The 22,038-nt window shown below is 30.9% G+C and overlaps 1 protein-coding gene across 1 annotated transcript in view; it reads left to right on the top strand.

The window, feature by feature from the left end:
• LOC139517614 (ubiquitin-conjugating enzyme E2 W-like) overlaps positions 1–16,823 on the top strand; it is a 28,522-nt gene extending 11,699 nt beyond the window's left edge. Inside the window, exons 3-6 of the mRNA XM_071308857.1 lie at positions 544–646; positions 7,891–8,046; positions 10,347–10,422; positions 13,218–16,823. Of these exons, the coding sequence (XP_071164958.1) occupies positions 544–646; positions 7,891–8,046; positions 10,347–10,422; positions 13,218–13,231 (349 nt within the window). The 3' untranslated portion in view covers positions 13,232–16,823. The remainder of the gene's footprint in view (positions 1–543; positions 647–7,890; positions 8,047–10,346; positions 10,423–13,217) is intronic.
• Positions 16,824–22,038: the final 5,215 nt, after the last annotated feature.

The following is a 22,038-nucleotide window of genomic DNA, read 5'->3' as shown; positions in this document are numbered from 1 at the left end:
GTGATGCCCTATACCCTCTTCTTCAGTTCAAAGATTTAATACTTATGTTAAGTGTATCTTCTTGTCTTTAGAGCCTATAACATAGACCCAATATGAAATGAACATCTGATTGTGGCTAGGCCGAAGGTGAAATTATACAATACAAATTCACATTTTTAATATTTGAAGGTTAAGTTTGAAGACCGCAAAATTTAATGTAGTTTTCATTGGATTTCATTACATAGTATATTTTTTATTGGTTAACAATGAAATAACAATTTATAGACATTTTTCATATAAAAATTCTGTTTCCATGCACATCAATACCTTGGATTGATTCACAATATAGTTTTAATCATTACCCCGTTCTAAAACAGTAGGAATCAAAATACATGGACCTGAATCCTTGAATATGTATTTTTTGTACCTTGAAATTTCACAGTGCCATACTTTTTTTATTTCAGGGATAAAGTAAACATTTTAGCACATATATACATTTTGTTGAGAATATTTTATTTCTAAACCTGAACTATACATTTTATTGTTGATGGAATTTGCTTTTAGATGGATAGTTGACCTTGATGGAGCCCCTGGAACATTGTATGCTGGGGAGAGTTTGCAGTTATTATTTAAGTTTGGTTCGAGATACCCATTTGATTCACCACAGGTAAGTACTGTTTATACCTGGACACCTTGTTTGATCTTGCTTGTGGAAAAAAAAGCTGAACATAAATATCAAAGTGAATTTCTAGCACTTTCTGATTACTTAAATGTAAGGCCAGGGTTTTTTAATTTGTTGGTTTACGGATCCGCCGACCCTATTTTTCCAATTTTCAGAATAAAAATAAAATTGACATTTTATGCTTTTTTTTTTTTATTCCCTCCCACTTTAACAAATGTATTATCCTTGAAAAATAAATAAAACATTCTTTTTTTCTGAAATGAAATGCATTAAGCACTAACAGAATTGATAAAACTTTGTGTTGTGAAAAAAAATGAAACTTCAAAAATAATCCGTATTCTGTATGTTTACGTATCTAAAAATAGACAAATCAATCATAACTGACCTTGAAATGTCGTTTGCGCAAATAATTATGCAGAAAGAAACTTGTGTGTAGCCTGATATCCTCTTTTTCCCAGTGGACTAGTTTATCACGTTTTTGACACGAATGTTGAAACATTTTTCTTACGACGTTTCTTTATCAGTTTTCGTGCTTGAAAATCATTATTTTTTATTCACCAAGTTTACTGAAATTGAGAAAGAGCTGATTTTAATTTGTCTTTGCCTGTGGACACAACCCCCCGTTTTTGAAATTATTAGACGATGTCATGCGATGATGACAGCTGACCAATAATATTTCATCAAACTAAATTTTAAGAAATGATTAAATAAAGAGATGCGCTTTATAGCGCATGATACGCCCATTGCCATTTTAGCTTGTCTTTATGATTTTTTTTTTGTACATTAATTAGGTTTTTTTAAGTATAAAAATTCATAACTGAAAAATGTAAAATTTGAAATTTATAAAAATCCTTTTTGAGTTATTGTACGAAAACTAGAAAATCCCCCTTTTTTTAAGGATAAAACTTCATAATATGAAAACGAAAGATCTGAAATTTATAAAAATCAAAGGGAGCTTATGTCAATAGATATAGACAATTCAACAGTTTCAAAACAGTGGTGGAAGCGTTTTTTTTAGTTATTGTCCAAAGTGTGGATGACGGATGGATAGATGGATGGATGGACAGACACCGGTATACCATAATACGTCCCATCTTAGACGGGCGTATAAAAATAGCATACCAAACATAGTTTATAGAAAGGTGAAATATTATTTTTTTTTGCATATTTTCTGTCTTGAAGGATTTTTTTTCTTTTTTTTCCCGACCGACCTGACATTTTCATGGGGGAAAATCCGTAAACCAACAAATTATAAAACCCTGGCCTAATGTGAATAATTTTATTATTATAAACAACTGGTTCACTTGTTTTATGTACAACAGCTTTTAGTACACGTTAAAAGAATCTTGAGAGTCAATGGAAAAGGGAACTTGTGTGTCTCTTAATAAACATTAAATTTCCCTTCTTAGTTTGTAGATTGATCTTACAAAGGGATTTTTACTAGACACTGAAACATATCCATCCAGTTAAATTACTTCAGCAATCTCTTCAGAATTGTTGTTATAGCTGCTTTCACAAAGTAACTTAGAGTTGCAATTTGGAGATAAAATGTTGCATTTACTTATGCAATAAAAGAGAATTATCGCCCTTTAACCAAGGTCTAATGGTGAATAGCTCTGATGAAAAAATCATAAAAAGTGTATATTTATAGAAGAGTAAGTCTTTAAAACGATGTCTAACAATCAAACAATGACACCAGAACAGCAAATTGAGAACAACAAGCAAGATTTAGATAGTAAACAACCAGAAATTGACAAATCTTCGTCCGGTGGTAGTGAAAACATTTCGGCGCCATCTTTCTCCAATGTTGTCAAATATCATAGTGCAAATTATCAGGCCTACAGTGATCCTAAACCAAAGCTTACAGGAGTCAAACCCATCTTCATTAAAGAATCAGACTTCTTTAGTAACAAATCTCCACCAAAAGAACTTTGGATAACACATGTTGAAATCTACAAAGCACTTGAACACAAGATAAAACCGCAATTTGTAAGAGGCATACAAAGAATAAAACAAATGTGGAGAATATATTTAGACAATGAAGAAGACAGAATGTTGCTGCTAACAGAAGGTATCACCCTAAGAAACAAGACGATACCCCTGCATTCTCAAAACCCTTACTATCAAAAGGATGAGTTATTAACAACAACAATAAGAGTAAAAAACATCCCACTATCAGCAGATGACGGTCAAATTGACAGAGAATTAAGACAAAAAAACATAGAAGTCATGAGTATAAACAGAGAAAGACTCAGAGTTGACAACTTGGTTACCCAATGCTGGACAGGTGACAGATTAGTGGTATGCAAAAAGTTTGACACACCACTGTCAAGGTTCCTTACAATAGGAAAATACACAGCAAGAGTATATCACTTTGGTCAACTGAAAGATACAGACATGTTCTTATGCAACAAATGCCAACTGAAAGGACATAATATACATAACTGTCCAAATGAATGGAAATGCAGATTATGCAATCAAAATGGCCATAAAATGCTTGAGTGCCCTATCTTTATAAAAAAGAAAAGTGGAAACCAACCTGAAACCCAAGAAGGAGAGCAACAGGAAACAACAATAGATATTGATGAAGTAAATTCAAAGTATGAAGAAAGTCAACAAGATGAAACTCCCATAGAAAATGACAAAATAGAAGAAACTGATGAACAATCTGAATTAACAGAAGGAGATGATGATGATATTCTGGCTCATTCTATGTCACTAAACAAAGAAATAACACCAGGAAATAACCAAAAAACAAGAAAAACAAGAAAAGCTGCTAACAAGTCTGCAAAAAAGGAAGAAAAAAAGTGTGACTCTTCTAAACATCAGGCATCAAAATCAGCAGATAATACTGAAGTGAATAAAAATTCTTCATCAACTCAACCCGACATTTCGAAATTTTTAACCCCAAACAATAAAACAAAAACAGCGAAGGAGAGAACCCCACCTACTCCAAATCAACCAGATGGGAAAAGACAATCCGTACATCTGTAAATTATAGAACATTTTATATATAACAAGAAAAAAAAAACAAAAAAAAAACCCATGTATGTCTATTTGTCTGGTCTATTGTATTTATGTTTGTGTGTATTAAGTAATTATAAGAAGATATTTGAATGGAAGAAAGATTCAAAAACAAATGTTACAAGAGTAAATATAAAAAAAAGAAAAGTGAAACTTTTCAAACATTGTATTATAACATACATGATATTCATGTCAATGCTACTACTGACAGAAGTATCTTTGATAATACCAAAAACAAAAAATGATACATATAAAAACAATCTTATTAGAAAAGTTAAACTGTATGATTTCTATTTAAAACCTTTTAGGATTAGAACTTCTATCTATAGTAGAAGTACTCAAAAATATCAAATCAAAAGAAAAGATTTACCTACCATATTAACATCTCTTCTTAGAACATCTGAACACCGTAAATCATATAAGGTAACTGAAAATAGAAAAAAGGAAAATATTAAGAAAAAATTAAATAAACACTGTCAAAATGTTACGGAAAACAAAACATCAAAAAAAAGCAGTACTTTACTAGAGTATCATAGATTTGACATTATTTACACATTACGAAATTGGAAAACTAGAAAGAGATTATCATTTTTTCACTGTCAAAACCATACATTTGTTCTAGTTTGTAATCAACAAAACATGTATTATTTTGTAATTTCAGTTATTATAGTTTTGTATACATTGTGTTTTATATATTTCATATATATAGTAATTGTGTATGAGTATGTTTTATATGCTGTTTCAAAATTAACATCTAAATATCGGTCAAAACACAATCGTGAAACAGACTATAACAATATTGTTATAATCCAATTACAAAAAAGAAAATTGGTTAACATAATTATTTTCACAGGTAACTCCCACGTTAAAAAAAATACGATCAAAACTAGGAGAAATAAAGTTTACCTTAAAAATGCCACTAAAACGTGATGTACGCTCACTAAGTAAAGGTATTAAACAAATCGAACAACTTTTAATCAAAATATGCTAAATAACCTACACATTTGTACAGCAAATGTTAAAGGACTTCGAGATAAACAAAAGAGATTGAGATTTTATCAATGGATAAAAAATCAGAAATGTAAAATAACTTTTATTCAAGAAACTCATTTCAATACATCCCTAGAAAATGCCCTAACAATAGAATCAGATCATTCTTGTTACTATAGTCACGGAACGACTTCCAGCAGAGGAGTTGCAATATTAATTAATAACAAACTAGACTATAAATTAATAGACGAGCATAAAGATTTAGAAGGTCGAATAATTATGATAAATATTGAATTTGAAAATATAATATATTCTCTTATAAACATATATGCCCCAAATATAGAATCTGAACGAAATAGCTTCTATAAAAAATTAAATGACTTTTTAAACAAAAACGCAATAGGTACAATAATTTTAGGAGGAGACATGAACGATGCCCTTAAAAATGAAGATAGGAAAAGCTCAAATATTCGTAAAAAAGTAAGTAAACCAGTTAATAGCCTAAAAAATTTAATTAAATCAAATGATCTCATAGATATATGGAGATACATTAACCCTCAAAAGATCCAATATACATGGAGACGTAAAAATCCAGTCCAATCTAGTAGAATTGACATGTTCCTTGTTAAAAAAGACTTTGTGTTAAACGTAAAGTCATGTGATATTAGGCCTATTCTTATTAAAAGTACTGATCACCAAGCAGTATCAATACAATTACAATCTGTATCATCTGAAACTAGAGGCCCGGAATACTGGAAAATTAACAACGGTATTCTCGACGAGCAAGAATACGAAGACAAAATAAATCAAATTATACAAAAACAAAGTAATGAGATAGGAAAAAATAAAATAGATCCTAGACTTCTGTGGGACTCCCTCAAGTTGGAAATAAAGGAATACAGTATTCAGTATAGTAAAAGTAAAGCTAAACTAAGAAAAAATGTAACGCGTAATTTAGAACTACAATTAAAAATATTATATGAAAAAAAAAAAAAAAAAAAAAAAAAATTTCTCTTAAAAAAAATCTTGTTGTTTATTAACAAATTTTGCTGAAAAATGCAGGTTACATGAATTAGTTTTAAAAAAGCTTACATGTGCCTGAAGGATATTTTAAAAACTACAATGTATCTGTATAAATGATTGAAACTTGTTTTATATACACCTCTATTCTGTTTTTACTAGTACACTATGAAGTTCTGAGAAAATTTTCACCTTTTGAATATGTAGATGTATGATATGATCTGGCTGTTTTCTTCTTCTAAAAACTAGATTTAAAAATGTGATATACTACAAAAGTAAACAAACAGTGCCAGTGAGTGCCTCTTGGCCTTGACATTTCTACATGTCCAACAAGGTGACATATTTATATATTTACATGTTTTGATGAATTTTTTCCCTAGGCAATTACTGGTATGCAAATTAGAAACACTGGACATTTGAATATATTATTATTAAAGAGGAAGTTATAATATTATGTTGATTTTAAGGAACAAATAGTTATTTGAAGATAAGAAGGAAATCACATAGTATGAGTTAATCCACACAAATGTGCAATTAATTCAATATGAAGTAACATTCATCATTAGAGTTCTTGTCATTTTGGCCTGCTTCCCTGTGTTTGTTTCTAAATCTTACAGCCATCTTCATGTTTCTGTCTAAATCTTACAGCCATCTTCATGTTTCTTTCTAAATCTTACAGCCATCTTCATGTTTCTGTCTAAATCTTAAGCCATCTTCATGTTTCTGTCTAAATCTTACAGCCATCTTCATGTTTCTGTCTAAATCTTACAGCCATCTTCTAGTTTCTGTCTAAATCTTACAGCCATCTTCATGTTTCTGTTCTGTCTAAATCTAACAGCCATCTTCATGTTTCTGTCTAAATCTTGCAACCATCTTCATGTTTCTGTCTAAATCTTATAGCCATCTTCAGGTTTCTGTCTAAATCTTACAGCCATCTTCTTGTTTCTGTCTAAATCTTACAGCCATCTTCATGTTTCTGTCTAAATCTTAAGCCATCTTCATGTTTCTGTCTAAATCTTACAGCCATCTTCATGTTTCTGTCTAAATCTTACAGCCATCTTCATGTTTCTGTCTAAATCTTAAGCCATCTTCATGTTTCTGTCTAAATCTTACAGCCATCTTCATGTTTCTGTCTAAATCTTAAGCCATCTTCATCTTTCTGTCTAAATCTTACAGCCATCTTCATGTTTCTGTCTAAATCTTAAGCCATCTTCATGTTTCTGTCTAAATCTTACAGCCATCTTCATGTTTCTGTCTAAATCTTACACCCATCTCATGTTTCTGTCTAAATCTTACAGCCATCTTCATGTTTCTGTCTAAATCTTACAGCCATCTTCATGTTTCTGTCTAAATCTTAAGCCATCATCATGTTTCTGTCTAAATCTTACAGCAATCTTCATGTTTCTGTCTAAATCTTACAGCAATCTTCATGTTTCTGTCTAAATCTTACAACCATCTTCGTGTTTCTGTCTAAATCTTAAGCCATCTTCATGTTTCTGTCTAAATCTTACAGCCATCTTCATGTTTCTGTCTAAATCTTACAGCCATCTTCATGTTTCTGTCTAAATCTTACAGCCATCTTCATGTTTCTGTCTAAATCCTGTTAGTGGATGCTGAAGATAAAATCTGGAAATCTATTGCATTGTTTTCCTTTGCAAGCAGTTCAGAATGAGTAATAAGTTTCTTTATATCAATAAAAACTGTTACAATACATGTACTGTCATCAATGAAGAAAATCAAAAAATGATTTAAATGATCTTCAAAACCTTTCCTATACTATTCTCAAATGATACAAATTCTAATTAGTTTCTTTAACTTTGACTGAATATGTTTAATGTAACTGGCATTTTTTCAGTAATACTATACATTATAAAAATATCAAAGATTGCCCATTAAAAAAAATCAAATTTAAATTCTGTGAGTTGTCTACACACATAGCGGAGGTGAAAGTTTGAGTGATTTGTTTTTTATGTTTTTTCATTGTCATCGAACATCAATAGCATATATATTGTACATGTACTTTCTTATTTTCACTCTGAATAATTGGTACATATAAAAAAGAAGATGTGGTATGATTGTCAATGAGACAACTATTCACAAAGAGACCAGAATGACACAGAAATTAACAACTATAGGTCACTGTAGAGCCTTCAACATGTATATTTGTGAACTAATTGATTCTATGTTTGTTTCAGGTTATGTTTGTAGGACCAAATATCCCTGTTCATCCACACGTATACAGTAATGGACATATATGTTTATCAATTCTCACAGAAGACTGGTCTCCTGCTCTGTCTGTTCAAGCTGTTTGTCTTAGTATTGTCAGTATGTTATCTAGTTGTACAGAAAAGGTAACAGTCAAGATTTTTTGTAACAAACCAAATATATATGTATATTCACTTTCAACTACAGATTAAGTTTGAATTTTGATGGTGTCACCTTTTCAGTGTTATGCCACTTTACAAATGTAAAAAATGCTGAAATTTTTGTTTCTGTTCTTGAACTTTAGTTTTCCTCAACCAAAGGTTATGAAACTTATTAACCATGGCATGATGCTTATTTCCACAAAACTCAGATCAAGTACAAATTTGGGTAGTGTCACTCTTACATTTCGTTAGTTATGTCCCTTTATAATGTTACATGCAAGAGGGGGCATCATCTGTGTCCCATGGATACCTTTTCGTTTTTTTTAGCTCACCTGTCCCGAAGGGCCAAGTGAGCTTTTCTCATCACTTGGCGTCCGTCGTTAACTATTACAAAAATCTTCTCCTCTGAAACTACTGAGCCAAATTTAACCAAACTTGGCCACAATCATCATTGGGGTATCTAGTTTAAAAAATGTGTCCGTTGACCAAGCTAACCAACCAAGATGGCCGCCATGGCTAAAAATAGAACATAGGGGTAAAATGCAGTTTTTGGCTTATATCTCTGAAACCAAAGCATTAAGAGCAAATCTGAAATGGGGTAAAATTGTAAATCAGGTCAAGATCTATCTTCCCTGAAATTTTCAGATGAATCGGACAACCCGTTGTTTGGTTGCTGCCCCAGAATTGGTAATTTTCAAAAATATTTTGCAGCTTTTGGTTATTATCTTGAATATTATTATAGATACAGATAAACTGTAAACAGCAATAATGTACAGCAAAGTAAGACCTACAAATTAAATAAGTCAACATTATCAAAATGGTCAGTTGACCCTTTAAGGAGTTATTGCCCTTTATAGTCAATTTTAAACAATTTTCATAAATTTTGTAAATTTTGTAAATTTTTATTCGTTTATGATATGCCCATAGACCAAGGTGAGCGACACAGGCTCTTTAGAGCCTCTAGTTTTATCTGTCAGACATCTAATTCCTGTTTTCCAATACTTTAAATGACTAGTGGGGGTATGTTAAGTAGGAAGATGATCATGGTTGCATTCTTGTAATGTTGATAAAAAAAATCTTACATTTAATTTTTACGGAGAACTAGTATTGAATTCTGTTATTAATGTATTAGATGTCATGCAAATTCAAAGTCTGCTTTAGGTAATTACTATTAAATCAAGTAATTTAGGTTGTAGTATAATTCTGTCATGCCTTCCCCCATCTTGTACTTTTATTATATTTCATCCATAACAGTAAAATTCTATTTTGTAAATCTTACCTCTAAGTTTCCTCACAAATTCTGACTTAGTTTTTAGTGAAAGTTTTCTATTCAGTGTTTATGTTTAAAACCAGTTAAACAGATGGATGAACTTATTACAGAATGTAGTACTATGTGTTGTTGGTTAAATATACAGTTCCTAAAGTGTGTGTACCTGCCATGTGTTAATGACAATATAGATTGATGCAAACTGTTATAGAAATTTGTGCTATCAATACATTAGAATCTGTTATAAAATATATCAGTAAGCAAAACATATATTTGAAAAAAATGTTATTTAACTGTTATCATGCACACATTTTCTACTACTGGACATATTTCTTGTTTATGGGGAGGGGAGGGGGAAGGGGAGGGGACTCTATTGTAGAGTAGTCTAACGAGTTCAACTTCTACATTATGTGTCTGTCAACATAAAAGTTGTGAGATCAAGTCCAACATGTGGCAGTGCATTCAACCCTAAATTGATTAAGATTGTCAGTTTTCTTACCTAAGGTAGTTGGTTCTTTCTTGGAAATCTGGATTCTTTCACCAATAGAAACTGGGTGCCATGAAATAGACAATCGTGCTGAAAGTGGCGTTATACACCAAACATTCAATCGATCAATCTTATTTCTTAATATGATTTAGCAGCTTAGCTATATGTATATTTTATACTTAAATGATAACATGTGTTCTTTAACTCGTGTCAGCTTTGTTGCATTCTTGTAGGTAACAATGTAAATTTCCAGATACTGTCACAAATTCTGTCACAAATAATGTGTATAGATGGTATAATATATTTAACATGATTTCCCTCATACATATAATGTACATTATGTATGATGGAAATCTTGTTAAATTTGAATAAAAATATTTAAATAAAAAGAAGACTACACAACTATTTTTTGCATCATTGCCCAACAGTACTATGGATTTTCTGCAGTAGCTTGGTTTTTTTTTGTGTCATACATTTCCATATGACATAATGTACAATGTGTTCTAGTAGTTGTTTAATTTATTATTGCAGAAGAGACCACCTGATAATGCTTTTTATATAAAAACCTGTAGTAAAAATCCTAAGAAAACAAGATGGTGGTATCATGGTAAGTCAATATTATGAGATCAAGTTAAAGTATATTTTTATTGGGGGAGGGTTACAATTTTTGTCTTGCCTAGACAAAGTCATAAAGCAGACCTAAAGTTCTGCTGTTATTTGTTTAGGTTTGTGATTAGGTAAGTTTAAGAAGTTCCGATAATGGTGAATAAATGATATTTGTTATGAAGTTGTATTAGCACTGGCACATCTCACTTTACTATCAAAATTAAAAACATGCGAGACACATCTCTGTGCCTTTTTATTGTAAGATATTTCACCCAACTAGAGTTTTTTTTTGGAAAGATTGGAACTTGTTCTAAATCTTTCCTTAGGCACTGGCCTCCCTAACAACAGGACAAGTTAGCTACTATTACTAAATGTATTCACACTGAAATATAGTTCCCTAAGGTTCTCATGTATGTGCACATAATACACATATAAACTGTGAGAAAATGGGTATCTTTTTGGAGCAGTTTAAGAATGTATGTCAGTTAGGTGTGTTGATGTGCAGGCTTTTTTTTAAAAACATTTTGATTAGGTAATTGAGTATTGATATAATACTAGTATGATTGACAACTGTCATTATCACCAAACAACCAGGGACAAGGTGGATATTTTATTACAATGCCCCACCTCCTAAACTGTCAATAAAATTGACCACATTACTTATCAATCTCAGTCTTACATAATATACAGATCCTTACATCTCAATAAACAAATATTTGACCTCATAATTGAATACACAAATGTATATATTAGATGTTAGATACATAAGGACGATAGATTTATTTATTGCCTATTACTTTTAATCTACATTACTTAAAGTGATTCTGTAAATTATGTCTGAAAGATAAACTAAACTTTTTTTTTATCAGGAATTGGCTTGAAACACTTTTAATTATAACAAACTACTTTTATTAGTTTATTCCCTATAAATCATTATGTCTATATTATGTCATTTGAATTTTTATAAGAGGGGAATATATTTTTGCAATCAAGAAAAAATCAACATTTCAATAAAATAAGATTTTTAATTTGGTTACGTTGAAAAAGTACATTTTCACTGCCCTGTGCTGTAAAATACTTTATAACTTATTAAAAAAGCACTCTACAACTTTAAATTTTTAAATGTCATATAACCTATGTTTCAACTTACAAAATGCCCCAAAACAAGGCTTTAAAAAGTTCTTAGCTGTTGGTCTAGATCTTATGTCTTACAAGGATAGTTGTAAACATTTACTAGAAGAATTTTTTGTTTGCAATTTTTTAAATTTTTTTTTTAAACATGTTGAAAAGGTACAGGCAACATTATTTGGATAAGAAATAAACTGCAGTTTAAATAAAATTGTGCAAATTAAGAGACCCATATTATTCAATTTAAGCTCATTTTATCTTCATACTGGAAAGGCACTTTTCCTTGTAAAGACCTGCTGTTAATGCAATTTTCAGCAATAGTGCTTTATATTAATGTTCTTTTGTCCCCACAATACCTTAATATGAAATTGTGCAAACTACTCTCCCAATCTTTCCATGAGTGAATTCCATCACTTTGATTAAAATTGACCATTAAATACATTACAAAATCAATGCACCAATAGAAAAAAAATAAGTGTTAGATTAGATTTTTTACAAAATGCATCCATCTATAATTTAGTAAGTCCAGTATAAGTTAAGTTTTTGGTCAAGGTAGTTTATGATGAAGTTGTAGTCAAATCAACTTAAAACTTAGTACACTTGTTCATTATGCTTCAAACTTTCCAAACTTTATGCCAAATTATGGTACATGGTTCACTGAAAATGGAAATGTGATTATGTCTAAGCAGTTTATTCTCAGGTTAAATTTTTAACCGGATTTTTGTGACAAAAATGTTGGTTATTGATTTGGGGATGTACGGCGGGCGCCCAGGCAGCCGGTTGGACGGGTGGCAACCAAATGTTGTCCGTGCATTTACTCTTGAACCATTCAACCAAAGCTTTTAAAATTTTAATATGTTGTTACTGATGACAAAATGGAGGTCAAGTTCACTAATGTCGATTTGACTTTTACTGTTCAGGAGTTATGGTTCTTGATAGATCGAAAAATTGCGTTTCCATTCATGTTGTTGCATTTACTCATGAACCATTCAACCTAATCTCTTCAAATTTTAATATTTTGATACTGATGTCAAAATGGAGGTCAAATTGATATTGACGATTTTCACTTTCACCGTTCATCAGTTAAATGTATGGTTCTTGTTATATTGGCAGGACACAAATAAATGTTAATAAATCCAGTTTGCTGTCGTTGTGACAGCCTCTTGTTTCACTTGTAGTTGATGTGTTTCCCTAGATTTCGATTTTTGACATGGATTTGTTTAGGCTTGGTCAATTGATGACTATTGAACAGCAGTTTACTACTGTTGCCTTTATTTAGGTTAAGGTACTTTCCCGTGAAGTTGAGGTTTGTGTTCTTGATTGAGATAGCTTACCATGATGATGTGATCTGATCAACTTAAAACTTAATGCACATGTAATTGTTCACTATAACATGAACTTTTGAATTTAATGTCAAAATTTTGGCAGACTCCTTCTTTAACAATCAAAGACCATTAACTCCTTCTTAATCCTATCTATGCTACACACGCCATTGGATTATTAACATATTATTTTGATTGATTGACTACTGTTTGCTAAAGGTCTAGTTCTATATATGCTTTAAAAAGAGCAAAAGTGCAACCTTAAAAAATCAGCACTAAGTTTCTGATGAAATAACATGTTAAAATTTGTGATGAATTACTAATATCTTTGTAAAATCTATTTCAGATGATAATGTATGAGGATGAAGTTTTGTAGGTGGTAAACTTTTTAATTTGAACAGACAACTTGAACATTTAGATTCTGAAGGATGTTAGACCAAGTTAGATCTGCATGGAAATATTTGTGTACAGTTGTAGATTATGTGAAAATCTGATAAAACATCTGTTGTAAAGGTTCAACACTGATTTCTTTGAAGATTAATTTTGTACTTTTTTTACATATCTTGTTTCAAGGAGTGGACAATGTATTGTTGTATATACATCATATATGTTTATAAGGGTAGTGACTGATTTGAGCCCACAAATAAGAATTTTTTATTCTTAAAAGTTTGTGTTTTTTTCTTCTAAGTAGGTTTTAAATTGTGCATAATAAATCTTCGATTTTCTTTCCAATATGTCAACCATAAAAAAAATGTTTTAGTAATTGTTTGCTCGAAAGCAAAATGAAACATTTAGAGCCTATTTTTGGTAAGTTTTAAAAATCATTTATAAAAAAGATTTAAAAGCAACACTTAAACAACTGATTTTTTGAACGCGTCAAAACAGATTCATATTTCTGGTTTTCTATGAGAAGATAAAATCATACTTGATTCATTATTATTTGTGGTGTACTGATTTACAAGGATTTGTGGTTAAAAGTGAAACATATATGTGTTCAGCTAAACTCAAATATTTGATGTTCTAATTTATTTGTTGGACTTTTGAATAAAAGAGAGAAAAAAAAAATTTGGTCAGATTTTGCACCAAGAGTAAAGTTTTATTTACCAATATTATTTGAAATATTGAACAGTAGAAAAGACTATAGGAACCACACCCTGCTCTTTTAAAAAAAAACAATTGGTGTTCAAACAACAACAAATAGCAAGTAATCTAGATAGCATAACTTTGAAACAAGCATAAATTGTAAATTTATAATCAAGGTTTTAGCAGACAAGGTATTTTTTTTTAGATATTTTGTTGTTTCTTGTATGCACCCAATATATATACAGACTAGGGTGTGAATATCATATGTAAAATATTTTGTAGTTTCTTGTGTGCAGTAGCAATTTCTAAGCTGTTTCAGGATGGTAACATCACACATTGAATATTTTTTTGTTATCGTCTGAAATTTAGGTGTTCAAACTGTGATATTAACTGTTATATGTTTAACCTCTTGTTTTTTCACTTGCTTATGGAAATGAAATAAGTCACTTTAATATTGTTTTTTAGTTTCAATGTTTGAGTAGCTTTAATAATAGGTGTTAAGAAAAGCAGTTATTTTTAGCCATTGAATCAATTGATCCTCAAATAGAAAACTTAAAATTTCTGTTTTATGTACACATAGGAGATATGGGATTTTAATCAGTGTGACAGTAATCAAAACTCTAAAACCAAAAGAAATGTAAAGGAATGTTATCGCAGAAAAGCCTATTGCAACCAAAACAATCCATTTTTTTTTTATCTTCAATTGAACAGAAAATTGTTTAAGTTTTGTTTTAAAAAGGGTAACAGTTTTAGTCAGCTTAAGGTATATACTTTTCTTTCAAGTAAAAAAATGTATTAAATTTTACTCAAGTATGTAGTATTGTATATCGTCTTTGTAATTGAGTATATTTTGATGTTAAGTTGCCCTTGCCAATTATCTGTACATATGGCTTGATTTTTGTGCAATATTCAGTTTTTATGAAGAAAACTATTACCCAATACTGTCACTTGGTATTCATCTTACATTGGTAGTTTAATTGATAAAAGGGGCAGATGTAATATCTGACATTATTTGGCCTCTAAAATAATTCTAAATCTTAAAGTTCTGCAAGACCTTTCAAATTTAAGTTAATTTTTAAGTGCAAAATTTATATTTTAATTCCATTATGCTAAATTATGTCTGCTTAGTTTAAATATTCAATTTATGATGTCATTATGACATTACAAACAATTCATAAGTAGTATATTTCAAAACATTTCTAACAACATTTCCATTAATTATAAAGTTCATGAAGTTTACGATAAAATTAACTGATATCAAGAGCCTTATCCATCAAAGGTCTGTAAATAGACTTTTTGCAAAATATTTATATAATGCTATTTATTTCTGATGACAAGATTTCTTTGAGACAATTCTGGGATTTGAAAAAAAGAAGTTTTGAACAAAATGCAACAAGTCTGAGGTCCAATAAAAAAATTGGTTGAAACTAAAAAAAGGTAATCAAACAAGTAGAATAAGTAGACGTATGATTTTCATAACATTTCTCATGATCCTGTTTATGTCTTTGTGATCTGAGATCAGTTGGACTTTTAAACAATCTTCTGTGGATATAATAGCATGATACTTGGATAAACATAACATTGGAACGTTTACTTTCAAAAAAAGAATAGAAAGAAATCAATCCTGCTTTAGTTTGACATTTACTAGCATACAAAATATTAGATGGTAAAATGGTCATAATAAGTTTGAAAAGAATTAAACCTTACTTTCTCAAAAAGGGAAACACTGATTTTGGCCCTATAAATATTCAAAGAGGAGTCATATAGTTTGTACTCCAAGATACAGAGTATCAGCTTATTTATTTTTGTTATTGTTTATTACTTTAATTGTTATTTTTTATAGTATCATTTAATTTACGGCTTAGTGAATGTGAAAGTCTTATTGTTAATATATACTGTTGTTTTGTTTGTAGAAGTATGCTATAAGTGTGTTGATATTCTATCTGCGATGGAATATTTGTATGTAGCTGAATAGAAGTGATTTAAGGCATATATGTATATATTTCATTATGTTTGCAAGCAAGTTTATTCCTTTGAGAAAAAATAGAGCAAATTTAACATCTCAGTTTAATTTTATGATAAAATGTGAAAGTTCAAATTCATCACCCTATCAAAAATGATTCCTGCATATAGACAGCACTCCCATAATAGATAAAGAACAGTTAATTTGTTCTATAATTACAGTTAAGTCATATTCCTGTAACATAACCAAAAATATATATTTGAGAAAAAAAACAAATATACCAAAAAAGGGAAGTTGCCAGACTATTTTAAATTCAATAAAACATCAAGAACTATATATAAATGACTTGTAAATGTCTGAAATGTGTTAGATTTTTATTGATTAGGGAAAAAAAGATTTTCCTCCGACTTCCCCCAATGTTTCAGAGAGAGAAGGACATAATGTCAGAAGTTACTTTGAATTGTATTTCATCTTGTAACCAATAGCTTTTGAATTCGGACCACTGACTACAATGATTGTTGGTGAAAGAAAATTTAAGTGGCATTTTAGCCTTTTATTTAAAATTTATCTACAGATAATACTGTGTAGGCTTTTGAAATTAAACACAAAAAATGGCTTGATACATTTTTATTACAAATATGTTTTTGGCAAAGTATTTATATTATATAAACAATTGAAAACCTAGCTGCGAACATTTAACCATTATTCACTATCGCATAAATTTTCCTATTTAATTCCTAAATTATTATGTTTACCCCTTATTGTTATAGGGCACAATAATGATACATATAAATGACTTGTATGTTATTAGGTGTGATGTTTATATTACTGACTTCCTTTTTAGTCTGTGATAACTTCAATGTGTTTCTTCAGTACACAATGTCAATTGTTAAATAGTCAGAAATATACTGCTTCTTTTTTTAATATGCCAAGTTACAACAATGAGTTTTAACAAACAAATAGTGTTTCAGTGAGGACCATTCAAGATTCATTTTATCTCCATAGGCCTGAGATGATGTAAGCAACTTCTCTCATAATTACCACTCTGAAAGTGTGTTTAGATTTTTTTTTCGTCAGTTATTTTATATGATTCCATATGGTAGATAACATACATCATGATGCAGCAAAGTACCAATCCAATCGATTTTGTCCAATTGTTAAAAAAGTTGCCCTTCGCCTTGTCCTCTCCATTTCTGATTTCCTTTAAACTCATAGATACCAGGTTTTAAATTTGTGTTCACCAAAAGATTGTTTCGGCTACAAAAGACTCATCAGAAAATAGATTGACAACATTAAGCCAACTTACCCATGACAGAAGTTGTAAGTTGGTGACCGAATTGTCAACTTAAAATTCTGAAAGAAACCACATTTTAACATAAAATTCTTTATGGAAAAGTATGAAAGACGGAAATGGATGTGCCAATGTCGTCAAAATATGGCTTGTTTCAGTAAAACCTCAGTTTATATGAGTTTTCCTTGATGATCACATGACAATCATTGTGTAGTCAAAGTATAAATTTATTTGACATGGCTGTCAAGTCTATACTGTCCATGACTTGCTGGAATGATATCTTGTCAGCATAGAAATACTTCCAAATAAACTCATCAGAGATATTTGGCTTAAACTTTTGTACGTCAGATGCACGTTTTTACTGCAAGAGAAGTTGATAGAAAATCCATTATTTTTTTTTAAATTCAATGTTCAGTAAAGAGTTAATTTACATTTATAGCAATATCAATGAAAATTATTGAAAACACGGAAGGAAATTCCAGCAAATGTCAATGAGAGAAAAAAATAGTAGTTTTAAAAGATAAAATTTCATTGAAATCCTTTGGTACTAATAGCAACTAGTCATTATGGGATTTAACCGATATTTGTTTATTTAAAAAGCTCAGTAAGAGAAGTAAAAGTTTCAAGATAAGGCATACAAAACATCATGTTATAGGACTAGCAAATGAAAAGATACGAAGAGGCAATCATGCTAAAGATCGTTAGACTTTTTGTTTTTAACAGAATATTAGTAGTATATTTTGAGCATATACCATGTCTCCACCTGAATATCATTTATCTGTTTTGAGTATTTTACAATGTGATGTCTCTTTCTGTTTATTAGTAGTTTTTAAGAGCAGTTTACAAGGTTATGTCTGTCCTGTTTATTATTATAGTTATTAACAGTTTTGATCATTGCACTTGGTTAGGTCTCTTCCTGTATATAAGTAGTATTTTCTAGAACTGGACAAGGTCTCTTCTTGTATATAAATAGGTTTTTGCAAGCCCAACTATTCCTGTATATTAGTAGTTTGTTTTGAGCTTCTCACAAGCTCGTGTCTTTTCATGTATATTAGTATTTCGTTTTGATCATGTGCAAGGTCATGTGTCTTCTCGTGGTGAGGTTGAAGTCAACCCTTTGTAGGTTTTACGGACACCATCACGAGTTGGTTGATCATTATTGAATATCCATTTCACAAATTATAACGGATTTGTTCTTAACGTTGCAGTACAACTTTGTTCCCTTTTCCCGAATCTGAACTACTGAATTAGACTTACTTTCGGGGTTTGTACTATAATGAGCAACATGTTGAACAGGATCTGCATACCCTTCTGGAGCATCTAAGGTTACTACCAGTTTTTGGTGGGGTTGGTGTTGCTCAATCTATATTTTTTTTATGTTCTGTTTTGTGTACAATTGTTTGTCTTTTTCTTTTTGAACCACGGCGTTGTCAGATTATTTTCGACTGATAAGTTTGATTTATCCTCTGGTATCTCTCTCCTCTCATTATTCTGTATATTAGTAGTTAGTTTTGAATATTGCATAAGGTCATGTCTCTTTCTGTAATGTTTATGACATTGCTTCATGAAATTTATTAAATGAATTAAGTGTAAGATTGCATGATTTCATGTCAACAGGTAGAGTAATTTGAACTTACTTTCTAGAACTTTGAATTTTGTGGCAGTAAGTTCGACATAGAGATAGTGATCCAGCGGCGGCTGCGGAGGCGTTAACTAACTTCTTACAAGCTTTATATTTTATAAGGCGGAAGACATGGTTCCTTCATACTTTGTATACAGATGCCTTATAGTACGAAAAAAGTAAAGTAACAAAAATACTGAACTTCGAGAAAAATTCAAAACGGAAAGTCCCTAATCAAATGACAAAATCAAATAATAAAACACATCAAACGAATCACTGTCATATTCCTGACTTGGTACATGCATTTTCAAATTAGAAATTGTGGATTGTACGAAGTTTACGTCTGTCATGTTTGTATCTTTTCTCCTTTGACTTTTATCATTGACTGCTCTCTTTGTTCTGTTCATTTGCTAAAGGCGTTTTAATGTATGCACTTTGGTATTTAAAAAGTAATAAATATATAATAGATCGAGTTATCACCCTTTGCATATAAGTAGCACTAAATAATCTTTTTGTCTTCATCTCTATTAGTTTTTTCTACCGTGCAACACCTACATGGGAAGTCAAGGTCGTTTAACTCCCCCCCCCACCCTCAATCATTATCTATTAATTTTTGGCAACAATTCAAAGGGAGTGGCATTTTAATAAGGATTCATTTACAGTGCATTGGTGCCGTTTTACAACATAACATAATATGATCAGGCATATATACGAATATTCAAATGCTTAGATTCAAATGTGCTCAATACTCTTAATCGAATTAATTATTAAACTCATCATAGATTGCAATTTTCGTTTACAAAAGACTCATCAGTGACGCTCGAAACAAAACATGTTGAAAAGACCAAATAATGTGTCAAACATACATAAAACAACAATGAATGGTTTCATACATAAGAGGTTTAGCTAGCTATAAAACCAGGTTTATTTCACACCATTTTTAACATAAGAAAATGACTGTTCTGAGTGAGAAATATAACAATTGTTATCAATTCGTTTGGTGTGTTTGAGCTTTTGAATTTGCAATTTGCTTCGGGACTTCCCGCTTTGAATTTTCTTCGGATTTCGGTATTTTTTGTTATGTTACTTTTCCCTATAGAGAATATATATCACTAAAATTGAGTATAGATTTCCGTCAATTAAGTATCGAGACTTTAAAAAATGACACACACTCAACCATGACAAAAAGACGTCTAAGCTGACTGACTGAAAACGGTCGATTGTTGTTCAATCAATGAATAGAAATAGAGAAAACAATATATAAGTGGGGGGGGGGGACGATTCACACATGAACAATGTTACTTCAGAATCCATCATGTGCAAATGCGAAATGTACAACCTTACTATATGAATATTCATTAAAAACTAAACTGAACAAAATATTTTAAGTGTCTCATCTATAGCAAAAGATTATATTTCAGACCAGCCGTTACAGCAAACTTCAACAAATTTTTGAACATTCATACTGGAAAACAGAAATTTAAATATATTTAAATATAAGATAGGGTGAAATTATCTTCATATGATACGAATGGACTTGAATACGTATCCATCACAACCTGTACAACCATATCGTCATCCCTCTTAAGATCTCTTAGCCTAGGTATCCCGGCAAGAAAGTTCAGATGACCGTATTTTTTCACCCCTGTTAACCTTTAGGATAGTTAGATTAAATGTATCCAGTCACAAAATTGTACACATTTGACGAAAGCATTGAGTCGTCTTTTCCTTAAATAGAAATTGATTCAATCATATTTTTATCACAACTTGTTTTTATGCCCCACCTACGATAATAGAGGGGCATTATGTTTTCTGGTCTGTGGCTCCGTTCGTCCGTCCGTCCGTCCGTTCGTTCGTTCGTTCGTTCGTCCTGCTTCAGGTTAAAGTTTTTGGTCAAGGTAGTTTTTGATGAATCTGAAGTCCAATCAACTTATAACTTGGTACACTAGTTGCTAATGATATGATCTTTCTAATTTTAAAGCCAAATTATACTTTTGACCCCAATTTCACGGTCTATTGGACATAGAAAATGAAAGAGGGAGTTTCAGGTTAAAGTTTTTGGTCAAGGTAGTTTCTGATGAAGCTGAAGTCCAATCAACTTATAACTTGGTACACTTGTTGCTTATGATATGATCTTTCTAATTTTAAACCCAAATTAGACTTTTGACCCCAATTTCACGGTCCATTGAACATAGAAAATGAAAGTGGGAGTTTCAGGTCAAGGTAGTTTTTGATGAAGCTGAAGTCCAATCAACTTGAAAGTTAGTACACTTGTTTGCGTATGATATGATCTTTCTAATTTTAAAGCCAAATTAGACTTTTGACCCCAATTTCACGGTCCACTTAACATAAACAAGAATGTGTCCTCAGTACACGAATGCCCCACTCGCACTATCCTTTTCTATGTTCAGTGGACCGTGAAATTGGGGTATAATCTCTAATTTGGCATTAAAATTAGAAAGATCATATCATAGGGAACATGTGTACCAAGTTTGAAGTCGATTGGACTTCAACTTCATCAAAAACTACCTCGACCAAAAACTTTAACCTGAAGCGGGACAGACGGACGGACGGACGGACGAACGAACGGACGCACAGACCAGAAAACATAATGCCCCTCTACTATCGTAGGTGGGGCATAAAAATGAAAATGGAAGTTTCAGGTTAAAGTTTTTGGTCAAGGTAGTTTTTGATGAAATTGAAGTCAAATCAACTTGAAACTTAGAACACATGTTCCCTATAGTATAATCCTTCTAATTTTAATGCCAAATTAGATTTTTACCCTATTTCACGGTCCATGGAACATGGACAATGATTCAGTGGGGCATCCGTGTATTTTGGACACATTCTTGTTTTATATGCTTTCAATGCGTATTGATTAATGTTTCCAAATTTTCCAGTACGATTTTTACATACCAGAAAATTAGTTTTATCAAATTTTGAAAAGATCAAATGAAAGCAATACATTAGTACTATCAATGTTTATTTACAAAGGCAGGAATTCTCTTATATTATAGTTTACGATGTGGGTTTTTTAAAACTATTTTGATTCGAAAGTAACTGATGAGTCTTATTGAATGAAACGCGCGTCTGACGTCTCAACAAATAAGCTAGGTATCTTAAAGGAGACTTCAAATAATGAATGTTTTCATATAAAAGAAAAAAATGTTGTGTGTCGATTTCTGCTTACTAAGTTTCGATACAAAAAA

Source organism: Mytilus edulis, chromosome 1, assembly GCF_963676685.1.
Source record: "Mytilus edulis chromosome 1, xbMytEdul2.2, whole genome shotgun sequence".
NCBI classification, from domain to species: domain Eukaryota; kingdom Metazoa; phylum Mollusca; class Bivalvia; order Mytilida; family Mytilidae; genus Mytilus; species Mytilus edulis.
Note: the sequence above shows the minus strand (reverse complement) of the source record. Positions and strands in the feature narration are given on the sequence as shown.